At 46.8% G+C, this 25334-nt stretch overlaps 1 protein-coding gene across 5 annotated transcripts in view; it reads right to left on the bottom strand.

Annotated features, from left to right (window-relative positions):
* The window catches only part of IQSEC3 (IQ motif and Sec7 domain ArfGEF 3), a 102109-nt gene that overhangs the window by 14561 nt on the left and 62214 nt on the right, over window positions 1–25334 (bottom strand). For all 5 annotated transcript variants that reach the window (XM_050323402.1, XM_050323405.1, XM_050323404.1 and 2 more), the window contains 6 exons: window positions 24860–25148; window positions 17988–19081; window positions 12938–13099; window positions 3047–3169; window positions 2241–2407; window positions 21–160 (listed from right to left, as the gene is read on the bottom strand). In XM_050323402.1, coding sequence (XP_050179359.1) covers window positions 21–160; window positions 2241–2407; window positions 3047–3169; window positions 12938–13099; window positions 17988–19081; window positions 24860–25148 — 1975 coding nt within the window. The remainder of the gene's footprint in view (window positions 1–20; window positions 161–2240; window positions 2408–3046; window positions 3170–12937; window positions 13100–17987; window positions 19082–24859; window positions 25149–25334) is intronic.

The raw sequence follows: 25334 nt of genomic DNA, 5'->3' as shown, positions 1-25334 counted from the left end.
GGAGGGTTATGGGTGCTCACCGTTTTCATTCCAACTATGGACTTCTCCACTTTGGTGACATAAGTCACATGGTCCTCATTAGACTTTAGCTCCTTCTGCTGGATCCTCTCATAGATTCCCACCACCAGGTCCCGTGGGATGTCAGCACCATCGTCCACCCCTACCAAACACAGAGAATGTACGGTTCCTGGCAAGCCACTACTGCCTCTGCACTGTGCAGTGCTGGGAAGGCTGCAGGGGAAGAGCAATACTTCACTTTAAGCTGTCTTATTTCTTGCTCTAATGCATCTAATACACCAGCAGGAGAGACTGACACCTCTAAGGCCAATGCAGAAGACATCATTATTCCACTGCTCTGCATGGTGGCTCCTTTCCATGTGTTCCCTAAGGTTTTATAGCCACAATTTCACATTGATATATCTTGGGCCATTCAGCAGCAACTCCTGCATTGATTTCATATCATCAGAAGTGCTAGATGTGGAGAAGACCTATGATGGGATTCAGCAGCTCTTCCTGCCAATGCAAGCATCAGCTCTCCTTGTCTGCTTGGTGACCTCCACCATTTTCCTTCTGTGTTATCTCCTAGGAGTAATACTTTCCTGCTATTCTGTCTGTGATATCTCTGTCTTGATCCTGCCCCTTTCCTCTTTTACATCTCCTTGGGTAATTCTCCAAATTTTGCTGTCTGACCCTTCAGAGCCTGTCAGAAGAGTTTTCTTTTACCCTTCCCTGAGCCAAACACTGCAAATCAAGCTGCCAGTCCTTTCTCCAAACAGAATTCCTTCAGTCATTCTATACTGATTTTCTCTGCTTTCCCTCCAGCAACCTGGCCTGAGAAGAACTACCCTGAGTGATGCAGGTGAGGAACTGCTGAGGAATGGAGAGGCATTGACATCTCCTGGCTCCCTCATCCACATCCTTGCAAATTCATCCTGAACACTCTGCCTTTTTTCAAACACAGGCTGGTGAAGGTACTGACCTGGGCACTGGCCTGCAGGTGAGTCTGGAATGAACTGTCTCCCCTTGTCTGTAATGGGGTGACATTCACTCGCTCGACTGAGTGAATTGTGGTGGTTACACACCGGAGGTGAGGGACCCTCATGCTGGCTTAATTCATTGTGATGTGAACTGGCAGATTTTCAAGCAACTCTAAAGAGTAAGTTAACAATCAAAATAAAAAAAAAATCCCTTTTGAGTTAGTGCTTTCAGCTGTAATACTAAAGGTAATGATGGCAGGTAGCATCCCCATTCAGTATCTCTAGAATTAACTTGAAAAGGGACCTCAGTGTCATATTATGCCAGTCTGAAGCAGATGACAAATTGTGGAAGGTGTGGGAGGCTGAGACGACGCTTTCTGAACAGCAATCAGGACAAAGAAACAAGTCAAAGGAACCCACAGAAGTACAAAATCTTCAAAAAAATACAGGAGTTTACACTGGAAAAACTTTGAGGGAGCTTCATCTGAATTGCAGATGTGCAGTAAAAGAAATTTGGAAGATGGCTGACCTAGGATGACCTAGGACTGAATATGGCTGGGAAATTAGACAAGAATTTGCCTAGACATGATGTCAAAAAGGCCAAACAATACTAAGCTGCATTAGTAGATCTGAAAATAAGGACGAGGCAGTGGCTCTATACATGAGCGTGTTGTGACCACATCTGAAGAAGTGCTTTTAGCAACCTATTACCAAGATGGGAAGGACCGACCTTGAAAACAAAAGAAAATCGATTTGGGGAACTGATGTATCAGAAATTGCAAAGAGGTAATGTATGCGTGAACTCTGTCACGCCTACAGTTACTATAAGTAATTGCAGGCAATTAAGAAGGGGAAGATTTAGCCTGAATAGAAGGAAAATGTGTTCATATATTCAAACCAGCAAGGAGGGGAAGGGCTTGTTTAGCACAATCCAGCAGGGTCTAAGAAGGATAGAGCCGAACAATAGGAAAATTTAATACAATGGACTGCTTCCAAGCAATGAGATCTATTAAAAGATGAAACCATCTCTCAAGGAAAATGGCTGGTTTCAGAGAAGGCTGGACAGCTTTCTGCAGAGGAAAAAACTAATTAGATTTTTCCCTTCCCCAGCATTCTAGAAGGGACCTCAAAGGGCCTCTCATGTCTGGCTCACAGGGAGCAGCAGCAGCCTGGAGAAAGACAGTTCCCCTAGATCTTTGCTGCCTTCACCTGGGCACAATTTAGAGCAGCAAGAGGGCAAACAAAACCAAATAGGACCCTCACCTCTCAGATTGCGAATGAAGTCCTCCAGCATCATCTTCCTGTCGGGCTTGATGTTGGGGCTGTACATGTCCGTGTTGAGGAGGATGATTGCAAAGGCCAAGATGAAGATGGTGTCCGGGTTGTGAAACTGCTGGACCACATCTGGGTTACACATGCAGTACCTCTGGCTGCAGCAGGAGGGATGCACACACTTAACATGGAACATGGGAGCCCTCTGCTCCAGGGTGCCAATGGCTTTATCACAAATGGAACAAATTGCTCCTTTCACTCCACCTCCCATACAAAGGAGAAGGAACTGACTGCTCTCTGAAGGCAGATTTCTCCACCAGTGGCTGAAGTAGGCCACTGAAACTTCAGCCTTCTTGTCCTCAGGAGCCAAAAAAGCAAGTGAGATTGGAGAGGGGTCACTGTTTAGGGGTAATACAGCAGGTGTCTACTCCAGCCTGCCTTGCTAAAGACAAAGCACTCCTCTGGAAGCACCAAAGGAGCAACCCAGCACCCCTGCAAGCCCCACTGCTGCCCTTCCTTTGAACACACCAGTGAACAGGGAATCCCTGGCTGGCAGACATGTCAGCACTGGCCTCACTCTGGCCCTTTGTGCCTTTCATGCCACCATACATCTGACACAGACGTGGCTCATATGCAACAGTGGCACAGAGGACTCCACACTTCAGAAGCCCCTCCATGGCCACCCTCCTTGGAAGGAAAATCCATGATCATTCTCTTCATTACTGTTTTTTTGCCTTGGGTGTGTTCTCTGCTTCCACCTGGTTGCAGCAGTGGGGCTGCAGGGCTCACTCTCTTACCTGAAAGCCTCAATTAGCCGCTCCACCTTCTGTGCCTCCCCCTGCACGCGGATGTGGGCCTGGAATTTCCGCAGGGCTTCATCCAGCTCCATGCCTGAGAAGTCCATCTCGTCCACCACACAGCTGTGAGAGGAGGACAGCTTTCATCAGAACGTCCTCCCCTGGATTACACCAGGCAGGCTCCCTCACTGCAGTGCCAAGGCTCAGTACCCCAGGGAAATACCATGGGAAATGTCCTGAGACATCACTGCAGCTGCCCAGGTCATGCTTTCAGTAGGCAGTAATTTCAGACAAGTGATTTCTGTGTTGTACAGCTGGTGAGTAATTCTTGTGCCTAACTACATATATATATATATTTGTGTGTGTATGTGTATATACACCATGATATGTACAAACCATACCACATACAGCATATGTATTTACACATGCATATACAGAAGAAGTATATATATAATATGTATATGTATTGATATTCACTTGCATCTATATAGACATCAAGACATCTATATTAACATAGATATTTAGACACCTATATCAATAGGTATCTAAAGACAACCTATATCAGTAATCAATACAGAGATAAATCCATCTATTTCTGACTTTCCTATCATCTGGTAATCCTTCACACATCATTCATTCCTCCGTCCCTGTCAGCACATGCACTTAGTTCACTACTTGCTTATCCACCCTCCTCTTATCTCAGTTCACTGGCCTGTTCTCACCCTCCATTCTGTCCAGTATCCATCCCCTTTGCCAACCCGTACCTTCTTCACCACTCTTCACTTCCTCTCAACCACAACATTCATTAGGTGTTTTAAGACCAGAGCCAGCTCAGGGAAAATAGGAAAGGGAAGCTGTTGTACAGAAGTAATGATGTTACCAGCAATAACCTTCTCCTCTGGTATCACTTTTCATTTCAAAGTGATGCACTGCCCACTCGTAATTCATGGCCAAGTCAGATACCCCAAGAAGGGGATGCCACCTCTTGTATTTCCCAGTAAAGCACTGTCAGCTTATAAAGGCCCTGCTGTTAGTCTCCAAAACCTGCTATTACAGTTCTTGCTGTCTGTATTAGTCAAATAATCTACTTGTTCTTATTCTTACTGCCTGATATTTCAGTCACTTGTAAAGACAACACCTTCCTCATGTGGCTTCAGCACATTCTGTTAGCTATTCCTACCTTTTGTGCTCAGGTCATTACTGCAAGCATTAATCAAAAGACTAGACTCAGAAAAGTCTGTTCATAACCTCCCTTAGGCCCAAATTCCCATTTCAGCAGAGTATGTATGCACTAATATCTGCATCAGCCAGTTCTCTCCCTTCTTTATGATTCCTCTGCTAATTTCTCTCTCTTCCATTCTCCACTAAATATTTCTCATCTCCAACGCTTTGCTGAAGTATAGAATTACCTTCTGCACGTCCCTTGTCTAGAAAACTAGTTATTTTAACAAAGACAGACATTGAATACTGTCCAGTGGTTTTTGTATGTAGCATTTACTTTCCTATCTGTCATTATTCTTTCCCACAAATACATTTTCAAAGCTGACATTCTGTCTGACAGACCAAGAAATTCACAGCTGCCAAAATCCCATTTGCTTTAAGCCTTCCTTAAATACAAAGTTACTAATTTGCTAATGGCACCAACCTGACATAAGAAATGTATTAAAAATTCAAGAACTTCACATTTGCTGCATCTATATGCCTTGGATACTAATTCTATTTACCCCTCCCCACTCTTTATTTCATTGTTTGTATTGTGTTTGGATTGCTTTCTCATGTTGCAAAGGATAAACTGACCCCAACTTTAAGGTTAGGAGGAAATTTTCCCCGAGACAGGTTGTCTGGGACTCTATGAGGAGTGGTACAGGGAAAATAGAGGGGGAAGGGATTAGCTCCCTTCTAGATCCTTCCATTTCCTAGGATTACTGGAAATTTTGCCAGACATATATTCCAATAAAGGGATGTGCTGTCACCAGTTTCTTCTTCTTCCTTTCTGTGGTAAACTGGAAATGTGTCTGTTGGTCTTTTCTGCAGTGCTGCAGTTTGCTGTGGGCTTGTTGGGAAGTGGTTTGTGAACTAGGCTGTTGAGTGCCATGTGCAGCCTTACTAGAATAAAACTCTATTGTACAATGCCTCAAATGGGTGAGGGACAGGGTTCAAATGCTCAGAGACGTCTCTCCATTCTTCCATTGCCTTATTGATTCAAAGCTGAGATATCATCATTTAACTGGGGTGACACCCACAGAATAACTTACCAAGAGCTCTGACTGAACATAAAATGCTTTATATCTTCTCAGGTTGGAGTTGTTACAGCCTCAGCTATGAAATGTGGGCTCTTTCCCTGCACAAACTCCATATAATCGAAATTTAGGAACAATTGATGAGAAGCAAGGGAAGAGAATCAAAGGAATTGCTCTCATAGAAAATCTTCCATGAAACATTTTTTTCTCTCTCCAAGAGGTGGACTGCAGAAGTACTCACAAATGGTTTCTGGCAACAGAAAAACCTTCTTCCACTGCCTCTTTCCTTTGTTATTTTTATTTTTCTCATACTTATACTCACTCCCTTGGGTTGACATCAAGGCATTCTGCTTCTTGGAATTTATCTTTGATAGTAAAAAGAGTTTATCTCTGGTTAGTCATTATTGTGTTCACAGCTGCAACCACCTCTGCACTTGGACTTTTGTTATTATTTTTTAATCCTTTCCAAAGTGTGATGTTTCTCAGCATTGACCCCAATGATTTTGCTGCTATTGTCTGCTTCCAGACATGTGAAAGCAGAGTCCTTGCACACACCAGGGAGACCTGCTGAGGTCACCCAATCCACCAGCATTAAATCATCTGCCTTTTGCTCCCTCCTTCCCTTTTTGATCAGTCTTTTCCCATCCACACAGGCTGCTCTAACATGTCCTCCCCTTTGTGTACAAATCTCAAGTAATAAAGTCAATGCCCTTGGTACAGAAAGCATCAAACCTTTGTTAGGACAAGTAGGACAAGACAGCTGTTCCTAGCTCTTTTCAGACTCAAACAGGCACTGTTATACTGTTATAAGTCATACTCAGCTTCTCCTTTGAGAGTTTCTCTCACAGATGCAGGTTTACTTTGTAAATTTTAAGATGAACTCCTGGGAGTCTTTTCCATTTGTCTCTAAGCCCAAAGAAGGGTGTCCTGCTTCCTGAGAAAAGCTGACCAGGCAGAAAGGACATGTCAAGAAGAATGTTTGACTCAAGTAAAGTCAGCCTATGTTTGGATTTTATTTATCTGACAAAGCCTGTGCCAAAGGCCTGAGGAATAGCTCCTAGAGGAGCCATCAGGTAGGCTGCTACTTTCTGCTGCCAGACAGCCAGAAAGAATGGTGGACCATAGCTGTCTGATACTTTTTTGTGAGCAATTTGACATAGGAAAGTCCATTCAAATAAAAGCTTTTTGCTATGGGGCTGCCATGTTCCTGCTCCTCTTCTACATGGCTACAAGTTTTGCTGCCTTGCCTGACCTCAGATTCCTATGATGATTCCTGCTACCTTCCTGAATGCACTGTGGTGCCTCTGTCAGAGCTCCCCTGAAATGTAATGCAACTTTTTTTCATAAAGCCAGAGCAAGGAGGTCTTTTCTTTCCAGGGCAGAGACCCTGGAAGCTGACACAGGATATGAGAGTCAGTGGCTCTCTGCATCCAAGGAATAAACCAAGAACTTATGTGCACATGTCAAAACCAGTGCCGGGTCCATTTTTTTTCACAAACAGCAGAACAGCTGTGAGATGGCTATTCCAAGACCACCAGGAGGCCTGAAGGATAGTGAAGCAGGGGCACAGTAATCACCTTATAAAATCTCCTCCTGTTTCAACTCCTTCATGCCCACAAACTTGCAACAAGCTACACAAATTGAGCTCACAGTGAATCCAGAAACGCACTTAGCCCATTTTAGTGTTTGCAGGGATATGACTTTGGATGTTTGGATCATGTTGCTGAAGTGTGAAGGAAAAGTGCTGACACCCTGCCTCACAAACAAAGTAGTGGGGTTTGAGGGCTCTTGTGCCACCTGTGTACATGGGGAGCTTGATCTGCCCTGGGACTTCCAACAGACAGGCACCTCACAACTGCAGTGTGTTCCACATCAGCTGCCAGGACCAAAGAGTGGGCTTCTAGATAGGTTATTTTGCCCAGATATTATCTCTGTGGCAGCCAGGCTACAGGGCATTCCCCCAAAGAGGGTGGACATAATGGCTTCAGAGCTGTGAGGACTTAGCACAGGGCTAAGCATGGCAAAAAAAGCCTGTGGCAAAAGGGTTCAGTGAAGGCAGGAAGCAGCTGTATCATGTGGGGCTGGGATCTGCTCACCCAAGTGTAATGACCTATTTTCCAGCTTTTCCGCTCAGGTGACAATGCAGCAGGAGCTGGGATGCAACTAAAAGTGTCTGTAATGAACCTACAGCCTACACTCAGGGAGGGAGCAATGGGGGAGGCAGCCAGGTGGAAAGTTTAAAATCACAAGGCACAAAGATATTAATAAAAAACCATCCCTTTTCTCATCCTACCTAATTCTATGGGCTTTCTGCAGGTGATCCAGGATTTGGGTGAATTGTAGAGGAAGAGCTCAGCTTCCTGTGAGGAGGCTGCCCTGCATGTGCTAACTGAACAAAAACTTAGCAGCACTCACTGATTCCTTGCACCAGTGGGCACAGGCGTGTGTCCCAGTCCTGCCCTCCGTGCCCCCTTGTGCAAGGATAGTCTCTACAATGAAGACCATGGCCTACACCAATCTTCTTTTTCTGGGGGAGGCCACATGACACATATTGCCTGCTGTTTTTCTGGGGCTGATTCATGCCCACTTGCCCTCCCATGGTTGTTGGTAGCTCACATGGCTACTTGGGCATTCACTCCTTCCTAAGCAAGGCACTGCCTAGTGTACCATGCCTTGCATCAAAGTTGCCTCATAAGTACAGAGCTGTTCCCACTCCACACATGTTGACCATGCAGGGGATGATTCTGCCCAGCCTACACCTTCCCCTCCAAGGGACATTTGGAACATTCCCTTGGGGAACAAATACTGGTTTCCTGTGGACCTAGGCAGGTTTGAGTTGCACCCTCAGCCTTCACAAGCCTGACATGGAAAAGCACTTCTTGCTTATGTTTGATCTGTGCTACAGCTCTGCTTGCAGCAGGAGGCCAGAACTGCCTAACACATTCTTCCCTCTGTCCTGTTTCCATCACATCATTACCTATTGCTCCACAGCATAAGCTGCAACACTGTGCTGCTCAAACCCTCCTGTGACGCAAGCTCCTTATTGATCCTCTGCAACGTCCTCAGTGAGAAGGGGAAAGAAGGCTAGTTTGGGCTAAGCTGACAAGTTCATTATGCCAGTCCAAGAGGACTCTAACACTTATTTGAGAGACAGTCTCTTTGTTGGACTCCCAGCTCTGCACTTACAGTCCTAAAAGCAGCTTTTCTCTCCTTGACTTTCCATAGAGAAAGAGAAGACAATACAGGCTTGACAGACAGGAAAGTTGCTCACCCACAGGGAGAGCGTGTCCAGCAGCAACTCACAGTCTAACACCATCCAGCCCCCGACTCAGCACATCATCTCCTCTGCTTGAGTCCCTGCCCATTTCTCCTCTGACAGCAAATGCACCAGGGCAGTCACTTCTGCACCTCTGGGTCCCCCGACCTGAGCACAGCCAATTCCATTCATGGCATCACATTATCTTGTTCATGAATGAGCAGGAATGGACAAATGGAAGCAATTCCTGAGTCAGAAACAGGAGGAGGGGAAGAATGAACTAAAGTGAAGGGAAGTATGAATGAAGGACAACAAAAGCAACAGATAAATAGAGAATGAATAAAGAATGCAAGAGTGATGATGAGTCTTATATTAAAAATAGGTTTTAATGCCTTGGGCCTGACTTTTTTTAAGTAACAGAGTAATTTTTCTGCTGTACTTGCCAAATAGGTTTGATTAAGACTGCTCAGTACCACATAGGTGCTTTAATGACCCAGGCTACCTCTTTCCAGCTGTATTCCCTGGACTGCTAGACATTGAAACCCTGGGATAGGTCCCCAGTGACTCTTCCCAGCTGGCTGCAGGACAGGTTGTGGAAGCAAATTCCCAGGAGAAGAAGCTGGATCCTACTATGGGATGCTGATTGCAGTGCATGGTTGTTCTGTGGGATGCTTAAAATAGGTTAGAGATGGGCTTTATGTCCTGTAACACAAAATGCCTAAAAGTTAGATGTCCAGCCTAAACCAGCACATTGAGGAAAACAACACTCTTGAGGGATACATGGATCTTTGATGAAAGGAATTCATGAATTGCTAGAAAACACTAAATTTGGTGGTGGCCAACAACAGGTGACATAAATCCTTGTTTTTAAGACTGAAGCCTTTTCTACAAGAGAAAAAATACACAGTGCATCTTCCTAAAGAGACAGACCTGAGCAGGCTAGTGTTATCAAAGTGTATGTGTCCTGATAGTCAGAAACTGTTGAAAATCCCCTGCCCTCTCCCTCGATCTTCTGGCTGGCATGTATAATCACCTGTGAGTTATCCAGACACCTTGTCTGAGTTCCAAGAAAATCAGTTAAAGGTTGAAAGATAAAAGTAGGAAGATGGAAGGGAGACTATAATTTCAGGGCATTTAGGTGCTGGGCATGAAGGTGTGGGAAGGCAAAATAGCCTACCCAAGTGCTCCAAGACTCATAAAATGCTTACCATCGCCTAAATCCTGTTCATGTACATAAAAGGCTTTGCAGCCAGCATGGTTCTTCTCTGGAGCTTTGCACTTACTAGGTGGGCAGCAAAGTGGGATTGTCTTCACAGTGCCAAATGCCACTCTGCATTCCTGAGCTCTGTTGTGACAGCAGGAACAGACAGAGGTTGGCTTGTCTGTCAGCCAGCACAGCTTCAATATCTGTGGAAGCCAAGAGAACTTCGCAGAGTGCAGACTTATGGCTGGACTTTACAGCTGAGTCTAGAGTTTGTAACCTGGGCAGCTCTGCCCCACCTCCAAATGCACAGGGGAGGCTGACACTTCTGCAGATGTTTTAAAAGCTGTCCTATTATTTATTCATGCCGTTGGGTTAATTTAACCTGGCTGCAGTAGAAACGTTGCTTACAATACACAATTGCAACATAAGTTTTCACATCAAGCGAAAGCTAAACTAACACAGCAAGCGGTATCAATAATTGAAATTGCTTTGGGGAGGTAGAGGAGGCTCCAGGGTCAGGTTTGGGAGGTGAAAGAGCACAGATATCCCTGACTGCATGCAAGCTTGTTCATGCAGATGGTCAAGCTGTCCAAGAACTACTGTGTGCTCATGGCTGCCCTGCCTGGACATTTGACCTTGCCAGAACTAACAGTGCCTGTTCTTCTTCTGCCAATTTGGGACACAACAATGGCTGTGCTAATGGGTAAATTGTGCAAAAGCTACTGTAGGGGGTATTGTTGCTTCAACGTGGTCTCCAGGGAATACCACACTGGCTTTCTAAGCATGGGTAGATGTGGGGACTGCAAGACAGCCCTTGCAGAGGCTATTCTCCCAGTCTGTGTCAGTGTTCCTGAGCTAGTTTGATGGAGTTGGATGGAGAACGAGAACCAGACTAGGTCTTAAGACAGTTCTGAGATGTCAAAAGGTCTTTGATCTGCCTCTTGTTCCCATAGAAACAGCTCAGAAGTTGTGACCAGTCCTTGAGCTATAGTGCACTGCAAATGCCAGCACAGTACACTACACTGCCAGCCCTCTTCTTCCTGCAGCATGGGCAGGTAAAATATACAGGATGATAATCCCAAACCAGAATTTCTCCTGTCAATGCCTTCTCCATTGTTTCCATGCATGTCACACTCTTGGGTGTGCAGCCATTGCCCAGCCAGCCCTCACAAGCAGCTGATGAAAATTTGCTTGCAAAACCCACCAAACATTGCTACCTCCAGCTCAGAACTGACACAGGAAGAGAGTGAAAGTACCTTCAAACAGCACAGCTACAACCAGCTGAATGTGCGTGTTCTTTCTTTCCTGTTTTACAAATTTGGTGTACATTTTAAGTCTACTTTTATCTTTGCCTTTAAGGGAGATGAATTAATGCATTAATTGTGAAGAGGGGCTGGCAGCACAGACTGTTAGTGCAAGCATATCATCTGCTGCCTGGGGAGATCAGACATGGGTTTGAACCCTGAATTCAGATCAGTTGCTTGATACATATCCAGGCACACGCAGTCCATGTCCAAGATATATCCACAGCCTCAATAGCTCAGTCCCCATCTTTAAGCCTTGCTTTCTACAACTGTGAATAGGATGGCAAGGTCACTCTTTCGTAAACATTTGCAGTGGTACAATGAGAGGTGCAGTGGAAACTCAGGTTAATGAGCATGATGGAGTAGGGCCCCTGGCTTCAGTGGCCCCCCTGCTCTATGCAGAAACAAGACAGGTAACCAGGACACAGCAGCTCCCTGGCCCTGGGGCTGGGAGGCAGGTACCAAGCTTTGCAATAGGGACTGTTCTCAGGAGCTGCTGACACAGAATTTGTAGTCCCCTGTGGAGGCAGAAGAACATGGTCGTTTGCAGGGATGATGCCAGATTTAGGACTACAAGTAAGCAACAGCATATTGCTACTGCAATATTTCCCTGTCTCTGCAGAGACTAGGTTTGGACTTCAGCAGATTATCTGTCAGGTGAAGCAGTCCACACATTACTTGCTGGAGAAAAAGAGGCAATTACTTTTAATTGTGGCTCTCAGCATGAAGAGACTGGAGAGAACATGTGTCTTGTTACTGGCCAAATCAATACCCATACAGTATATTAAAAAAGAGATGAACTAAAGGTCAGGTACCTGCAGCAATAAGCAACAGCAATTGCTGTGGGAATGAATTTTGAGATTTGGACCTAGATTTGGCTCTCAAACTTTGTCGTCCTCCAGTCTTTTTCTGGAATAGAAGTGCATTGGATCTGGGGCTTCTGTATGGTTTGGTTCAAGAGAAACCACTGCAAAACTCAAGGGAAAGTGAGAACATTTTGGAGAAGGGGAGAGTATAACAAAGGACCCAGTGCAAAGGACTTCCCACCTAAGAACTCTGTTTCTGCATAATAAAATAAAGACCCAGCTGAGTGCTGGTCATCCCTTGAAATGTGTCTCTGAATGAGCTAGACTTGAAAGGAGAGAAGTGTCTGAGAGACACAGGGCTTGAGTGAACAGGAGAGAATTGAAGGTAACAATCCAGCAAAGACAGTGACTGAACAGAAGCAGGGGGGAAATCTGAGATCTTGTTCTGAAAAAGGACAGTTCAGCTCACTGGAGATTTTGGAGTGGGGATGTTCCTCAGTGCTCTGGGACTGCAGTGGCAATGACAAACCCTTAGTAGCATGCTTCCTCATGCAGGCTTCCTCAGCCCACTTCTCATTATCCCTGTAATGCAGTCAGACAAACAGTTGAAAAGGACACCCATTTCCAACCTGGACAGAAGGAGAACCAGATGTGTAGCCAGCATTCACTTCTCCCTGCTGGTCAAGGAGCAGGGATATTTTTCCTCCTCTGCCTCTCTTAGTGTTTCCCAGAAAGTATCAGAGGTGCTTTATCTGGACGGAGTGAGACACCAGCCATGGAGTTTCCCAGACCCAAAACCTCCCAGCATCACTAGTCCTAAGCCCTGACAGTGCTGTGCTCCTGCTAGATGATCACAGGCCTTCTGAGGAGATACTGAAATGAAAGGGCTGATGATATTAAACACAACACTGGAAAACGTGTTGAGGGGTGCCGGATAGGGAGTGGGAATGGTGGGGTTCCTGCAGAGTGCAGATGGAGTGGCATGGAGAATAACGGAGTGCTTGCTAATGCAGCCAGGAGCACAGTGGGCTGGCAAATCCTCTAAAGTGCGGGAAGGAGAGGAATAGGTTTCCACACTTACTCCAGGACATCTCTGTTGAACTGCTTCTTGCTGTTTCCCAGGAATTCCCCAATCATCTGGCGGCTGAGCCCCTTCCGCTGGAGCAGAAAGTGTGCCACCCCAATGGGGGTGTCCGGGATGAAGCCTCGGGAAATCAGGAACTGGATCCCCTTGTCTGGGTTTCTGAAAAGGAAGGACAGACACATGGTGAGTTTGCATGATCTCTTTGAGGCATTATTGCCTCTGACTCCCCTCATGGCTTGCAGCAATGCAGCCCTTGGTATGTGCCTGGGCTCCTATGAGTTCATGCCTGTGGCAGGAATGGGACTGGCTGGGACGAGGAAAAGTGACTTGTAGTGTCCCACCCAGTTGCTGCTGAGGACAAAGTGATGGCATAGGACCTGCAGTCACCTGGTAATCACAAGTGCCATCCCACTGCCACAAAGGATCCTGCTGCATTATGCCATGCCTCATCAGTGACTCTCTTCTGCCATCCATCTGCTCCAGAGTCAAAGGCTCCTGTATCATCCCCATCCCACTGTGTCCCACACAGACAGCTCAGGAAATGTCAGTATGTTCAGTTGCTTCAAATGTAACCCACAGAGAGCTGTCCCCAAGTATCAGAGGTGAGAGCTGGGCAAATCACCTTTTGCTTGAGGGGAGCTGGAGCTGCACATTCTGTAAGGCAGACAAAGGCAAAGATAAAAATGTGTCTGTGAAGAAACTTAGTAGACACTGTTGCCATGGTCTATGGGCAAATGAGGATCAAGACTCAAAGGGAGATAATGAAAAGTGGGTACTTTTTCTGTTAAAAAAATAATTCTCTTTTTCATACGTTTTCAGTGCTCAGTGTTGAGTGACACCTTCTACTTTCCTCACCTGAGCTTGGTGCTGGCTGACTGAACAGAAATCCCATACTCAGATTTGCTTGTCTCTTCCTCCGCTTTCCCCACCCTTTGCTATTCTTCCCTTCTCTATTGATTCACCCTCAGGCAGAAATCTCTGTGTGTGAGAGAAGGCAGTGGGAGAAAGCTTGAGAGGGAGCTTTGTGCAGATCCCAGACAGAGGAGTTTTCTCCCTCTGAAAACAGGTCTAGTGCTGAGTGGGCCCAATTGCCTGGCTGTGGGAGTGATTTTGTGCTTGATAGTGCTAGATACAGACATATAGAATGGTTTGGATTAGCAGGGATCTTTAAAGGCCATCCAGTCCAATCCTCCTGCAGTCAGTAGGGACATTTACAACTAGATCAGGTTGCTCAGCGCTCCCGCCAACCTGATCTTGAATGTCTCCAGGGGTAGGGCATCTACCACCTCTCTGAGCAACCTGTTCCAATGTTTTGTCACCCTCATTTTAAAATCTTTCTCCTTACACCTAATCTAACCCGACCCTACTTCAGCTTAAAACCATTACCCTTTGTTCTACTGAAGGCCCTGCTGAAACATCTGTCCCCATCTTCCTTATAAGTGCCCTTCAACCACTGAAAGGACACAACAAAGTCTTATCCTGGAGAACAAAAGTCTTCTTTCTTTTGTCCAGGCTGAACAACTCCAACTCTCTCAGCCTCTCCTCATAGGAGAGGTGTTCCAGCCCTTTGACCGTCACTGTGCCTTCCTCTGTACTCACTCCAACACATCTATGTCCTTCTGGGGACCCCAGAGCTGGATGCAGCACTCCAAGTGGGGTCTTACAAGAGTGGAGTAAAGGGACAATCTCCTGCCTTGACCTGCTGCCCACATTGCTTTTGATGCAGCCCAGGATACAACTGGCTTTCTGGGCTGCGAGTGCACATTGCCAGGTCATGTCCAGCCTCTCATGCACCAGCACCCCCATGTCCTTCTCAGCAGGGCTGCTCGGAATCCGTTCATCCCCCAGCCTGTATCAATACCGGGGGTTGCCCTTCCCTCTCGGGGGGTAGTGCATGTCTCAACAAGCACACATTTGTGTGTATGTATGACCTGTACGTGCACCCTACATGTTCATCAGAGCCTGTGTGTCTACATATTTTGGCTTTCTCCTCATGCCTCCTGTAAGCACACGTGCTTGTATGCATCCTGGGAGTGGCTGTGAGCCTGTGTGGTGCCCGTCCCACAGGACAGACAAGAACGGATTGTACGTGTGTATTGTGCAGGAGGTTTTCTTCTCATATTTCAGTCTGCCCCACTGAAGGGTCTCTGTCAAGGTGCGCTCTCGGCTGAGATGAACGAGTGCAATGCCAGGAAGATCGCCACATTCCGTGGGTCCTCTCAGCTGGTGAGTGGGGAGAGGTAAGGGTGTGACTTCATGAAAAGGATGCCCTACTTCCCTCATTAACCCAAATTCAGGGTTCTTTGTCAAGGCTCAAGGAGTGGGTTTGCTCAGGCTGTTTCCTGGGGTGGGGAAAGGATAGGATGAGATTTCGGAGCACGTGAATGCATGATGCGCAGAAGCACAGACTGTGACGCTGTCAGCTGGTGAAGTATGTGGGTGAGCAACATATGTCTAGCTATAAGGGGATCAGCATTCAGCAGAATGGCCTGCTCCTTACAGGGGCCTCATGGGCAGACAAAAAGTAGATGAGCTTGAAATAGTTCTGCTTACTCTGTAACGTCAAAAGAAAATATCCTGGGCAGTGTGGCATCCCTGGGGAGGGTGACTGTGAGAACAATCAACCCATTAAATGTGTGAACAGGAGAGTTGCAAGATCTGATACTGAAAAACCCAGGCCTTCTTCACAGAAAAGCAACAATACACCTTCTGCATTATCACACAGACCTCCTGGTTCACCTTTGAAGAGCAGGCAAAGTTCCCTGCTCAGTGCAGAGGTGATATGGTCAGGACATGAGTCAAGTCAAGCAACAGGGATTCATAAAACGCACATCCACCTGCACACTTTCGTATTTGGCAAAGGACAATACAGTGTTCACAACACGAGGATGAACTCAGCTACTCCAGTGTGACTCCTAAGCCACTGGATTGACTTCAGATTTACTCCATAGGAGCTGGGAGCTGAATATGGCCACAAAAAAGGAAGCTCCTGTACTGGCATGGATGTGCAGATTCAGTAGAGATGGCACACACAATGCAGAGGATGCAGGATAAAACAGTCCAGCTGTGACAGCCCTCCTGCACTGCCTAGACTATAACTCAGATACACTTGCACACACTACTCTTTCACTAACAGCAGCCTTTCGGCACTTCTTCCTGGGATTCAATTTGTTCCTCACAAAATCCTGATAGCAGTACAGCATCTCTGCCACTGAACACCTGCAGATGTATCCCATGTACTGCAGCACGCAGCTTTTACCCAGATGTGTGTAGCAAACAACTCCACTTCCATCTCTCCTGAGCCCAGTCTCTGCTGTTCTTTTTAGTGTTGCAGGGGTGTTCAGCACAGCCAGCAATTGCTGCGGGATTCCTCACGTCCTGCTGGCTTTCCCTCTGCCCACGCAGCCAGCTGCCCACACACACTGAGCTATTACAGCAGCGCTGCAGAATGAAGCACTCTCTGTTCCAGGGATTTCACCCCCTCACTGTGCAGTGGGGACGGGGAAAGCACCACTGCAGCACAGCATCCAGCATCGCTGCGTTCCCAGCGGCTGCTCCGAGCCAGAGTGCTGCTTTCCAAAAACGCAGCACAAGGCCAGATAGACTTTGCTGCTGGCAACTGCAGGCTTCCAGCTGCTGGTCCAGGATGTGCACACACATAACCTCAGCTCTGTGCCCCATGGGTCAGTGCCCATATCACAAACTCCACAAGGGTAAACTGGCTCCTTCCTAGGAACTGACAGGGAGACCAACAACCAAATATCTGCAGAGAGCCCAAAAGCCTTCCCAGCCCCTTGCGTGGAGGTGAACTATGGTGTCACAAGGGGAGCCAAGTGTCCACTTAGATACCGATCAGAGAATAAAAAAAACCTGCACTCCTCTGAGTTAACAGGTCAGTTTCCTCACTCCTGTCCTCCAATCTGATCTCAGAACTAGTAATATGTCATCCTCAGTTCTGTAAGAGTCCCAAATCTGTCTGATCTAACATTACTTCAGTTCTGGATGGGCTCTGAACCCAGCCCTAAAAACCTCTTATTTTGGTTCCTGCCTCATGGACTCCACAGCCTTCATACTACACGTGCATAAATGCTGTGCATTACCCCTTTGTCTGTGCAAAACTTCTGCCTAGGACTGCATAATCCTCAGTCCCCACTCTGACCAAAAGGCCCATGCTGATGTATGGCAAAACATTCTTCTAGTATGGGTATATTATTTCCTCACCATTAGGGGACTCAGGTGGAAACCAAGACAGCATAAAATAAGAGTGTGATGATGAAACAAAACCCAGGACTTCTCACGGCTTGCTTAGATGAGAAAAGTCTCATCTAAACTCAACAAGCAAATCCAAAGGTCCTAATAGGAACTCAGCTGCTTTGTGCCAATCCACAGTAGGCTATATGTGACCCCACAAGTTAACCTCTTCTTGTGGTAACCTCTGCGCTGCTCTGCTTTTGCTTTCACACCTGCAGCCTTCTCACAGGATATCGAACTCAAACGTGTAAGAGACTGAGATGACTAAACCTGGTCTGTCAGGTGAAAATCTATCCAGATATCTGGAGGTAAATGACAGCCAGAGATGTAATTTTGTCATTATGACTCACACTGGGCTAGCTAAGCTCAGCTCTACCTCTCTCTCTTTACTTGTAATTGCCCCATGTTAAGGAACCAGGGTTGGGTTTACCGTGCCAGCTATCTTTGCTCCTTTCCACAGAGTGGAGCAGGAGCCTAGATCCCAGGCTCAGCTGGTGGATGACAAATGGATGGCAACTGGCACTGAAGGTACAGTGAATTCTGAGAGCATGGGCACTAGTCGTGGAGCAGTGGGCTTGTTCCTCTGTTAGACAGAAGATCAGGACAGCACTTGTGAGAGTATAGGGAGAAAATTTCTGGGCAGCCAAGCTGTGTTCTTCACTGCATACCCAGATGGCCATGCCCTTGAATATGAAAGAACTTCCCCAGAGATGGATCTAGACCAAGAGTCTGCGATCACCTGCTCCTGTGAGGCCTGAAATAGGCTGGGAAACATGACAGAGGAAGAGACACTTACATATTGAAGAGGTTCAGTCCGATGCGGTAGAGGCGCTTCCTCATGGTGTCTGTGGAAAGCGTGGGGGACTTGCAGCTGGCGGGGTTCTCGCAGTGATACCTGGGGAGGCTGAGGATCATGGCCTGCAGTGCTTCTTTCGAGGACACCTCAGAGGCTGACTTGGCTGAAGTGGAGGTGCTGCTGCTGCTCAGCTGCTCTGAGTTGTCTGCATTTTCAGACTCGGAGCCTTTGCTTTGCCCCGCCTCATTGCTAGCATCAAACTGGAGCTTCTGCACTGCCATCTGATCAGGCTCAGCACTGCTGTCTCCCGTGCCATTAGTACTGACATCCACCTCGGTGAAAGTGTGGCTGTTCTGGAGAGCTCCGGACTCAGATAAGCTCTCTGGGGCAGCTGGTGGTTCACTGGCTTCTCCCTCCCCTTCTCCTGGGCTTTCTTCAGCCTTGATAGCTTGAGAGAGCCCAGGCTGGTCATTGCTGCTGAGGCAGTTTGCCATGGACACCGAGGTAGACGACGAGACAGAGATGTTCTTGTTGTCAATCTGGACTGTGACATCTCGAAAAGCCATCATGAGAGTGCTGCTGCTTTTGGGTAGAGTATCTGGCATGAGACCTTCCTCCTTCTCCTTGTCCTGCAGCTCAGCTTCTAAGTCTTGGTTTGGCTGCATTGAGCTAGCACTGAAGGTCTCCCTTATCTGGTATGAGCCCCCATCTTGCAGTGAGCACATGGTCTTCAGGCTCCAGTTGCTGAGGGCATCATCAATAGATTTGGCCAGGGACTGAACCTGCTCCGTGAAGGAGTCCTCCAGCTCGGTCAGGGCCCCGCTGATGGTGGCTGGCAAGGACGGGGACCTCACCAACGGGATGCCCACGAAGTTGTACCCCTCCACCAGGGCTTTCTCCGCGGAGAAGCTCTCCGAGTTCTGGACGCGGACTTTCCTCAGGGAGATGCGGCGTGGCATGCGGCTCTCCAGCAGAGAGTTGCGGATCTTCTCAAAGTTCTTGCTGAGCTGGTACTGCCGGAAGGCGGTTTGGATGGTGCAAGCTGCCCTGCGAGACACCAGGTGACCGCCGTATTTGTGCTCTAGCATTTCGATCTGAAAGACACGGAAATGAGAGGGTATTTTTTGCTAATTGACTTCTAGTGGCTTTTTGCTACCCCTGTTCCTGTACTGATTAAGGTTAATGACTGTCAAAGGAACTTCTAACACTGAATTAGCTGAATTGCTTTCAGGGCAACCTGTGATTTCAACACAGGTTCCCCTTCGGGCATGGATAGCTAAAACCCCAGCACTAGGAACTTCCTCACAGCGGTAACCTGATTGTGCCTCTCTCCAGAGTGCCAGTCATAACAAGCTGGAGCCTGCAGGTGCCCTTCCCTCGCAGACCCACTTCTGATGGCCTTTAGGGTAAGCTCATCTCTGCAAATACAATATTCCAGCAATGTGTGTTCCTGCTTTCCTGCTCAGCAGTGCTCTGGTAATGTCAAGCATTATCTCTTGTCTCAGAATGCTATTAATGCTTCTGCCCTCCTTATTCACCTTAGGAAATACTCCCAGGGAAAGGACAAGTCATTCAGAAAAGGGGAAGAAAATTTAATTTTTAAATGCAGAAAATGCCAGCTTGGTCATAGCAGCTAGTGAGAAACAACAGCTTCCATATAAGTTAGTGGAGGCTGGGCTTGTTCTGAGTTTGTGTCTTTCAAAAAGCAGTCTGAATCCCGAAGTGCCTTTTATTCTCATATCTGAGTTTTTCAGGTATCAGCCAGCAGTGAAAAGAGAAGTACCCAAAAGAAGAAAGACTCTCAGTTTTGAAAGGTAAAAAAAATCTGAATATTTGGTGTTGAAACAAGATATTAAGAACTAGTAGAAGGAGAGTTTACTGGTAACAACAAACACATATGTAAATACATAAATACATGCACACAGCTGAAGTGCCATCTCAACTGGCTTCAGCAAAGCAGGTGTTTATGGCCATTTCTCTGCTGTAGTCTAGAACATATACTTTCTGGTAATCCCATCACTCTTCCTCTGCAGCTGGGCTTTCACTAATGTGCTACAGGAGAACATTAGATGATGTGGTTCCAGTGAGTGACTGACAGAGGACAAGGGGGACAGTGTAACGATGATCATGGAAGATGAGACTGAAGAAAAAAGAAGGATGAACCTCGAACTACACTCACTGAGGTTTTAGCTGTACTATGAGCTAAACTCTACATTGCCAGCACTTCACAAGGCAAAGTGCAGGTGCAGACCATAGTGTTTATATGCATGTGTGCACATGTGGAAAAGCCAAAAAAAAGGTGAAGTGCCAGTTAAGTCAGGCCTGAATTAACAGAGGATTCACTGCATCATTCATGTGGGGAGTATGAGTTCATTAGCAGAACTGAAGGATGAGTTTACTGACTGCATCCTCATCCCCAGCCAGATACCACGTGCCCCTCACCATGCCTTTTGTTGGCTCAGTACTCACAGGATGAAGGACTGAGCTCACACAAGATCTGAGTTTAAGTGCAAATTGATTTTGTAGTTAAAGGGAGACTGAAGCATGACCCTCAGCTCACAGAGTCATGTCATATCATCCGCTTTCTTCTTCGTTTTTTGTAACCACATAATTTACAGGGAGTGATCTGGGTACAAGTGAAGGCCTGGTCTGACAGATGTGAGAAGGGTAAATCACCTCTGGAATCTTTCCAATACTAACTCCTCTGGAAGTAGGTAGGCTTCTGTTTTCTGTTTGCCTTGCCCTCAAGCTTTTTGGATAACCAAGGACTCGCCTTATCCTCCAGTGTTTGATATGGCAGGAAAGAGGAATATAGGGACAAAAAGAGATTCTGGGTAGTAAGCAGAAGTGTTTTGATCAGGTTCTTTGTCTTGCTTTTCAAAATGACTGTCTTAAGGCCCACCACAAAACCAGCACTCCTGCCACATATCTTTAAAGTTGTTCTGCCTGGAAAGAGACTGAGCCATCCCTTGGCCCTTCCCTTCAGGAGGAAGGCTCATGCAGACAAATGCAAATTAAACCAGTAACCTGCAAAGGCCCAACCCAGACAGTTATTACTGACAACTGACTGTGAGCATTTAATATAAATGATATTTTTAATGAAAATGTAAAGCTAATTGTGTTGGGAGGGAAAGAGAAATAAATGGGAGGGGCAGGCACAGCTACCTGAGGGACAGAATAATAGTAAAATGCAAAATAATGAAGAAGCAAGAGCCTTACAATTATCTGAGGTTTCCAAGGAGGTGACAGCCATTCTGAAAACATGAAATTCATATGCTGTGATCTTATTAGAGGCCAAGACAAGATGTCATTGCTGATCTGAAGTAAAAGGCCAGTTTATCTCATGCAAGGACAGTTCCCCAAAAGGCAGACTTTAATAACTACTGAGAAGACATCCTTCTAAAAGTCTAAAAGAACAGTGCAAGCTATCAGTACCTTGATAAAAAACATCACCAGCTTTTTGCAGTCCATAATCTCAGTCCTCCAAAAGGACTAAGGCATTAAGAAGCAGAACAAGATCTAAAATGAGAGGACTCCCAAACTAGTCTGTTTTCCAGTTCATTCCAGGGATGTAAGGATGGATTCTGCATCCACTAACATCTGGCCTGTTAAAAGCAAGGGGAATCCTACAATATCTTGCAGCTGGAATAACAGGGACAGGCACTGTACCAAAGGATGCCTGAAAAGACTGGCAAAGCCAGATGCAGCACCCCCACAGAGAAGTGTGCTCCCCACCCTTGCTTTGTAGGAGTGGGTCTCTCTTTCTCTCTCTCCTTCATGTAGCCCAGCCATTTACTGTTTACTGATGCCTGAGGTGTACACATTTGCTCTCAGGTCGGGCTAACTGACAGTCCAAAGGAATTAAGGATTTCACACAGCTGGGGCCTGTGTTCCTCCTCTCGAGAGGAGGGAAGGACATCCATTAGCACCACAGCAGTCACAGGTAATGGAGATGTATCTCTGGCTGGCCGGAGGAACCTTCTCTTCCCATTTGAGAGGTGAGAAAGGCCAGACATGATTGGCCTTCTCTCACTCCTAATAAACCCTATGAATCACAAGTAATTGCCTACTTAAAGCTACTCTTCTCTGGGGAATGATCCGACAGCTGGCGCCAGAGGAAGGGAAAAGCAGGAGAGGGATTGGGGGGGATTTCAAAGAATAATTAGCTTAATACATTTCTGGGCCTCGAAATGAACACTCATTCTAAGCAATTCAGGCCTTGTGGCTGAATTAGAAGTGGCTGGGAAATATCCATTGCCATGAGGGACTGCACATGAAGGGAGCTTTAACAAGGTCAGCCTAAGGCAAGACGAAGTGCCAGGCCTGGATATGGCCAAACATTTGAGGTGCACGCCCCATGGTTTTGTTGCCCATAGCCATAAATTCATAAATCTGCCAGGAGAAAACAGGCCTGATCTTATTCTCAGTTAGCACTGGTTTTCCACCAAGGTTGCCACTTAGCATGGCGATGTGCCACCATGTTAGCAAGAAGAGAATCAGGCTCGGGGACAGAATCTGAGTCAACTCCAGGCAATGCATGCATCGCAAAAAAAAAATAAAAAAAAAAGACATACAGAGCATACATGTTCTCTATCTCCCTTTCTTAATGTTTCTCCCTCCCTCCAGCCTTTCACAATGGAAGAATATTGTTAAAAGGGCCATGTGCTAAAGAGATATTTTCCTTCATGCCTGGGACATCTGCCACCCTTCAGCACAACCCAACAGTGTGTATGACAGAAGGTATGCTCCTCTCTCCCGATACCCTCCATTTTCCCAACATTCAATAGAGTCTAAGCATAAAGGAACTTTAGCACTTGAGTCTCCATTCCAGCCTCCCAGCACAGTGTACTTCTGCTCAGTGCACTGTCAGCAATCTCTGTTTCATGGGATAGAAAGCAAGGAGAGCTATGAAGCCGCTCACCAACCCTGCGTTATGATGCTGAGGGGCAACGACTGGTCCAAGCCTTTTCAGGCCTAACACTCAGCCCTCTCCCAAAAGGTAAATGTGACTTCAACTGCACTTTGAAACTAAAAATGTCTCCTTTCACCTGTTTTTCTTATCATAAGTTCTGTTAATGTATTACAATCTGAGCTATGACTAGGGTTCTACTGGGACAGTGCTGTGTGGGTCCTATCACTCTTATTCCCATTTAACAGAACTACCTGACAAATAAATTGATAGGAATACCTATAAAAACACATACTAGAGTGCAAGAATTGAAGAAATAATACTCTTCACTGCCTGAAAATCTTCCAGAGCTGGAGGTCATTCACTGAGGACAACCATCAGGCTGGAGAGGCACACACACTGTAAGACCCCTCTGCTGTGAGAAAAGTGGTTTCACCTTCGAGATAGGCTAAGTCCATGCAAGGTCAGTCCTGCGAGGCACCAGAAATTAATGAACAATCAGCTAACATGTCTCTCTCTCTCACATGCATCCAGGGCAGGTTTGGCCTCTGCTGCAAGAACAATGATAGGGTAACGTGACCTTAAAGCTAAAATAACACAGGACAGACACGCCCCAGGACAAACCAGAGCAGCTCTAGGACATTGAGGAGGCTAAGCCCATATACAGCAGTCAAGATCTGGCCCACCCCAAGGATATGTCACATTCCTTTGTTAAGCCAGTTAATTAGTCTCTCTTGTTTCCTTTCCTGGTGTGAAGCAAGAATTCTTTCTGAGTTGAGTATGCAGTATTTTGAGAAAGACAGAGCTAAAGAGCCAAGGTCTCTCTTTTGCTCAGAAATTTATTGAGCCATTGATCTGACATGTATGTTTAGGGACAGCAGCAATGCCTTAAGGGAAGTGGCAAAGAGATGTCCTAGAAGTAGCAGTTCTTCTGTGGAAACCTCATTAGTTGAGACCCTTCAGCTGCAGTGGCACAGCTCCCGCTGAATTCTCCCACTGAACGTAATCTGGACACTGTCACTAGTATTTGCTTGTCATCCTCACCTCACAGACTGCAGGGTCTGCATGTCCAACAGCCTCCAGTTGAGCTGCCATACCAGGGAAAAGACAGAAACTATTATTTAGGTTCTGTTTTGCACAACAGCTCTTCTGGACTGTAATCTGCAGTGACGTGGAGTAGGGGGGCATGTTCCACCTCATTACCTTTGAGGGAGGAGCCCAGCTGCTATTAGCCCCTGTCCCACTGTCCCCTGATGGGAGCCCATCAGGAGATGCATCTAGAGACGGGCACACTTGTGCTCTGGAGCTTGGCTGTAGCCTCAGGCACAGAAGGCAAGGCTTGCAACTTCTGGAACTGAATCATTTCCTCTCAGCCTGGTTAACCTGCCTGTCTCTTCAACATCCACTGCTGCACTGAAGGCAGTCATGGCAGCAATACACAAACATCGTGGTAGATGCTGTGCAGGACACTCATTGAATGAACGCCTCATGCTAATGCAGAAGTGCACTGGAGACCTACCCTGCATGATCCAAGATAGCAAGATGGTTCTTGGAGACCTGTCCCATGAGGGAAATCATTTGGGACAACCAGTTGCTGGAGCCCTACAGGCACTGAATGCTTGTGAGCAAGGCAATATTTCTGGATGCTGCAGCTCTCGGCTGCCTGCAACCCGTCTCTAAGCCTACACTCACAACTGGGTTTCTAGGTCCACTTTGGACCACAGAACCCAGGCAATGAGGAGCAGAGACCAGCAGGTTTGGGTGAAAGGGTGACGCAGTCGAGAGGTGGGGAAGCTACTTCCTCCATCCGCCCCACGCAGGCAAAAGGCCAGTTCAGGCAGGGCAAAAGCTCAAGGCGAACAAAAGGCCGAAGGATTTGCTGAAAGACATCCCACCACAGTGTGAATGCAGTCCCACCCGCCCCATCCCCTTCTCCCACAGCCTGAGGAGGAAGCCTTGGTACCTGTTTATTCTTTAGGTCAAGGGAGAGCTCATAATCGGAGGCAGCCGCGTGGGAACACGAGGCCGCCCCTTTGCTGCGCTGCACTCTCACTGGGGAGCCCGTGTGGTGGAGGCTCGCCTTCTGCACCAGAGGGGAACACCCCGCTGCCTGCTCTTCGTGGAGCTCCGCATGCTGGGCTTTTAGCGTCAGGGTGTCGGACCTGCCTTCCTGGCCACTCTGTCTGCCGGCCTCCTTCGGATCCTCCGTTTCACACCCGGCTTTCTTGCTTGTGGAACCGCTGGGATCGTCACTGTGAACAAAACGCAACGTTTCGCTTTTTTTATTTGTTTTTATTATATTTGATTTATGATCATGTTTATTATTCTTCACTGTACTCATTCCCTGAACTGCATTTTAAATGCTTGGGGAGCCTGGGCTGTGAGGGGTCTCTCTCAGCGATGGATCAGGATTGTGGGTTGATGCAGCCAAAACTCTG

This window comes from Myiozetetes cayanensis, unplaced genomic scaffold, assembly GCF_022539395.1.
Source record: "Myiozetetes cayanensis isolate MyiCay16 unplaced genomic scaffold, myiCay2020 scf3, whole genome shotgun sequence".
NCBI classification, from domain to species: domain Eukaryota; kingdom Metazoa; phylum Chordata; class Aves; order Passeriformes; family Tyrannidae; genus Myiozetetes; species Myiozetetes cayanensis.
Note: the sequence above shows the minus strand (reverse complement) of the source record. Positions and strands in the feature narration are given on the sequence as shown.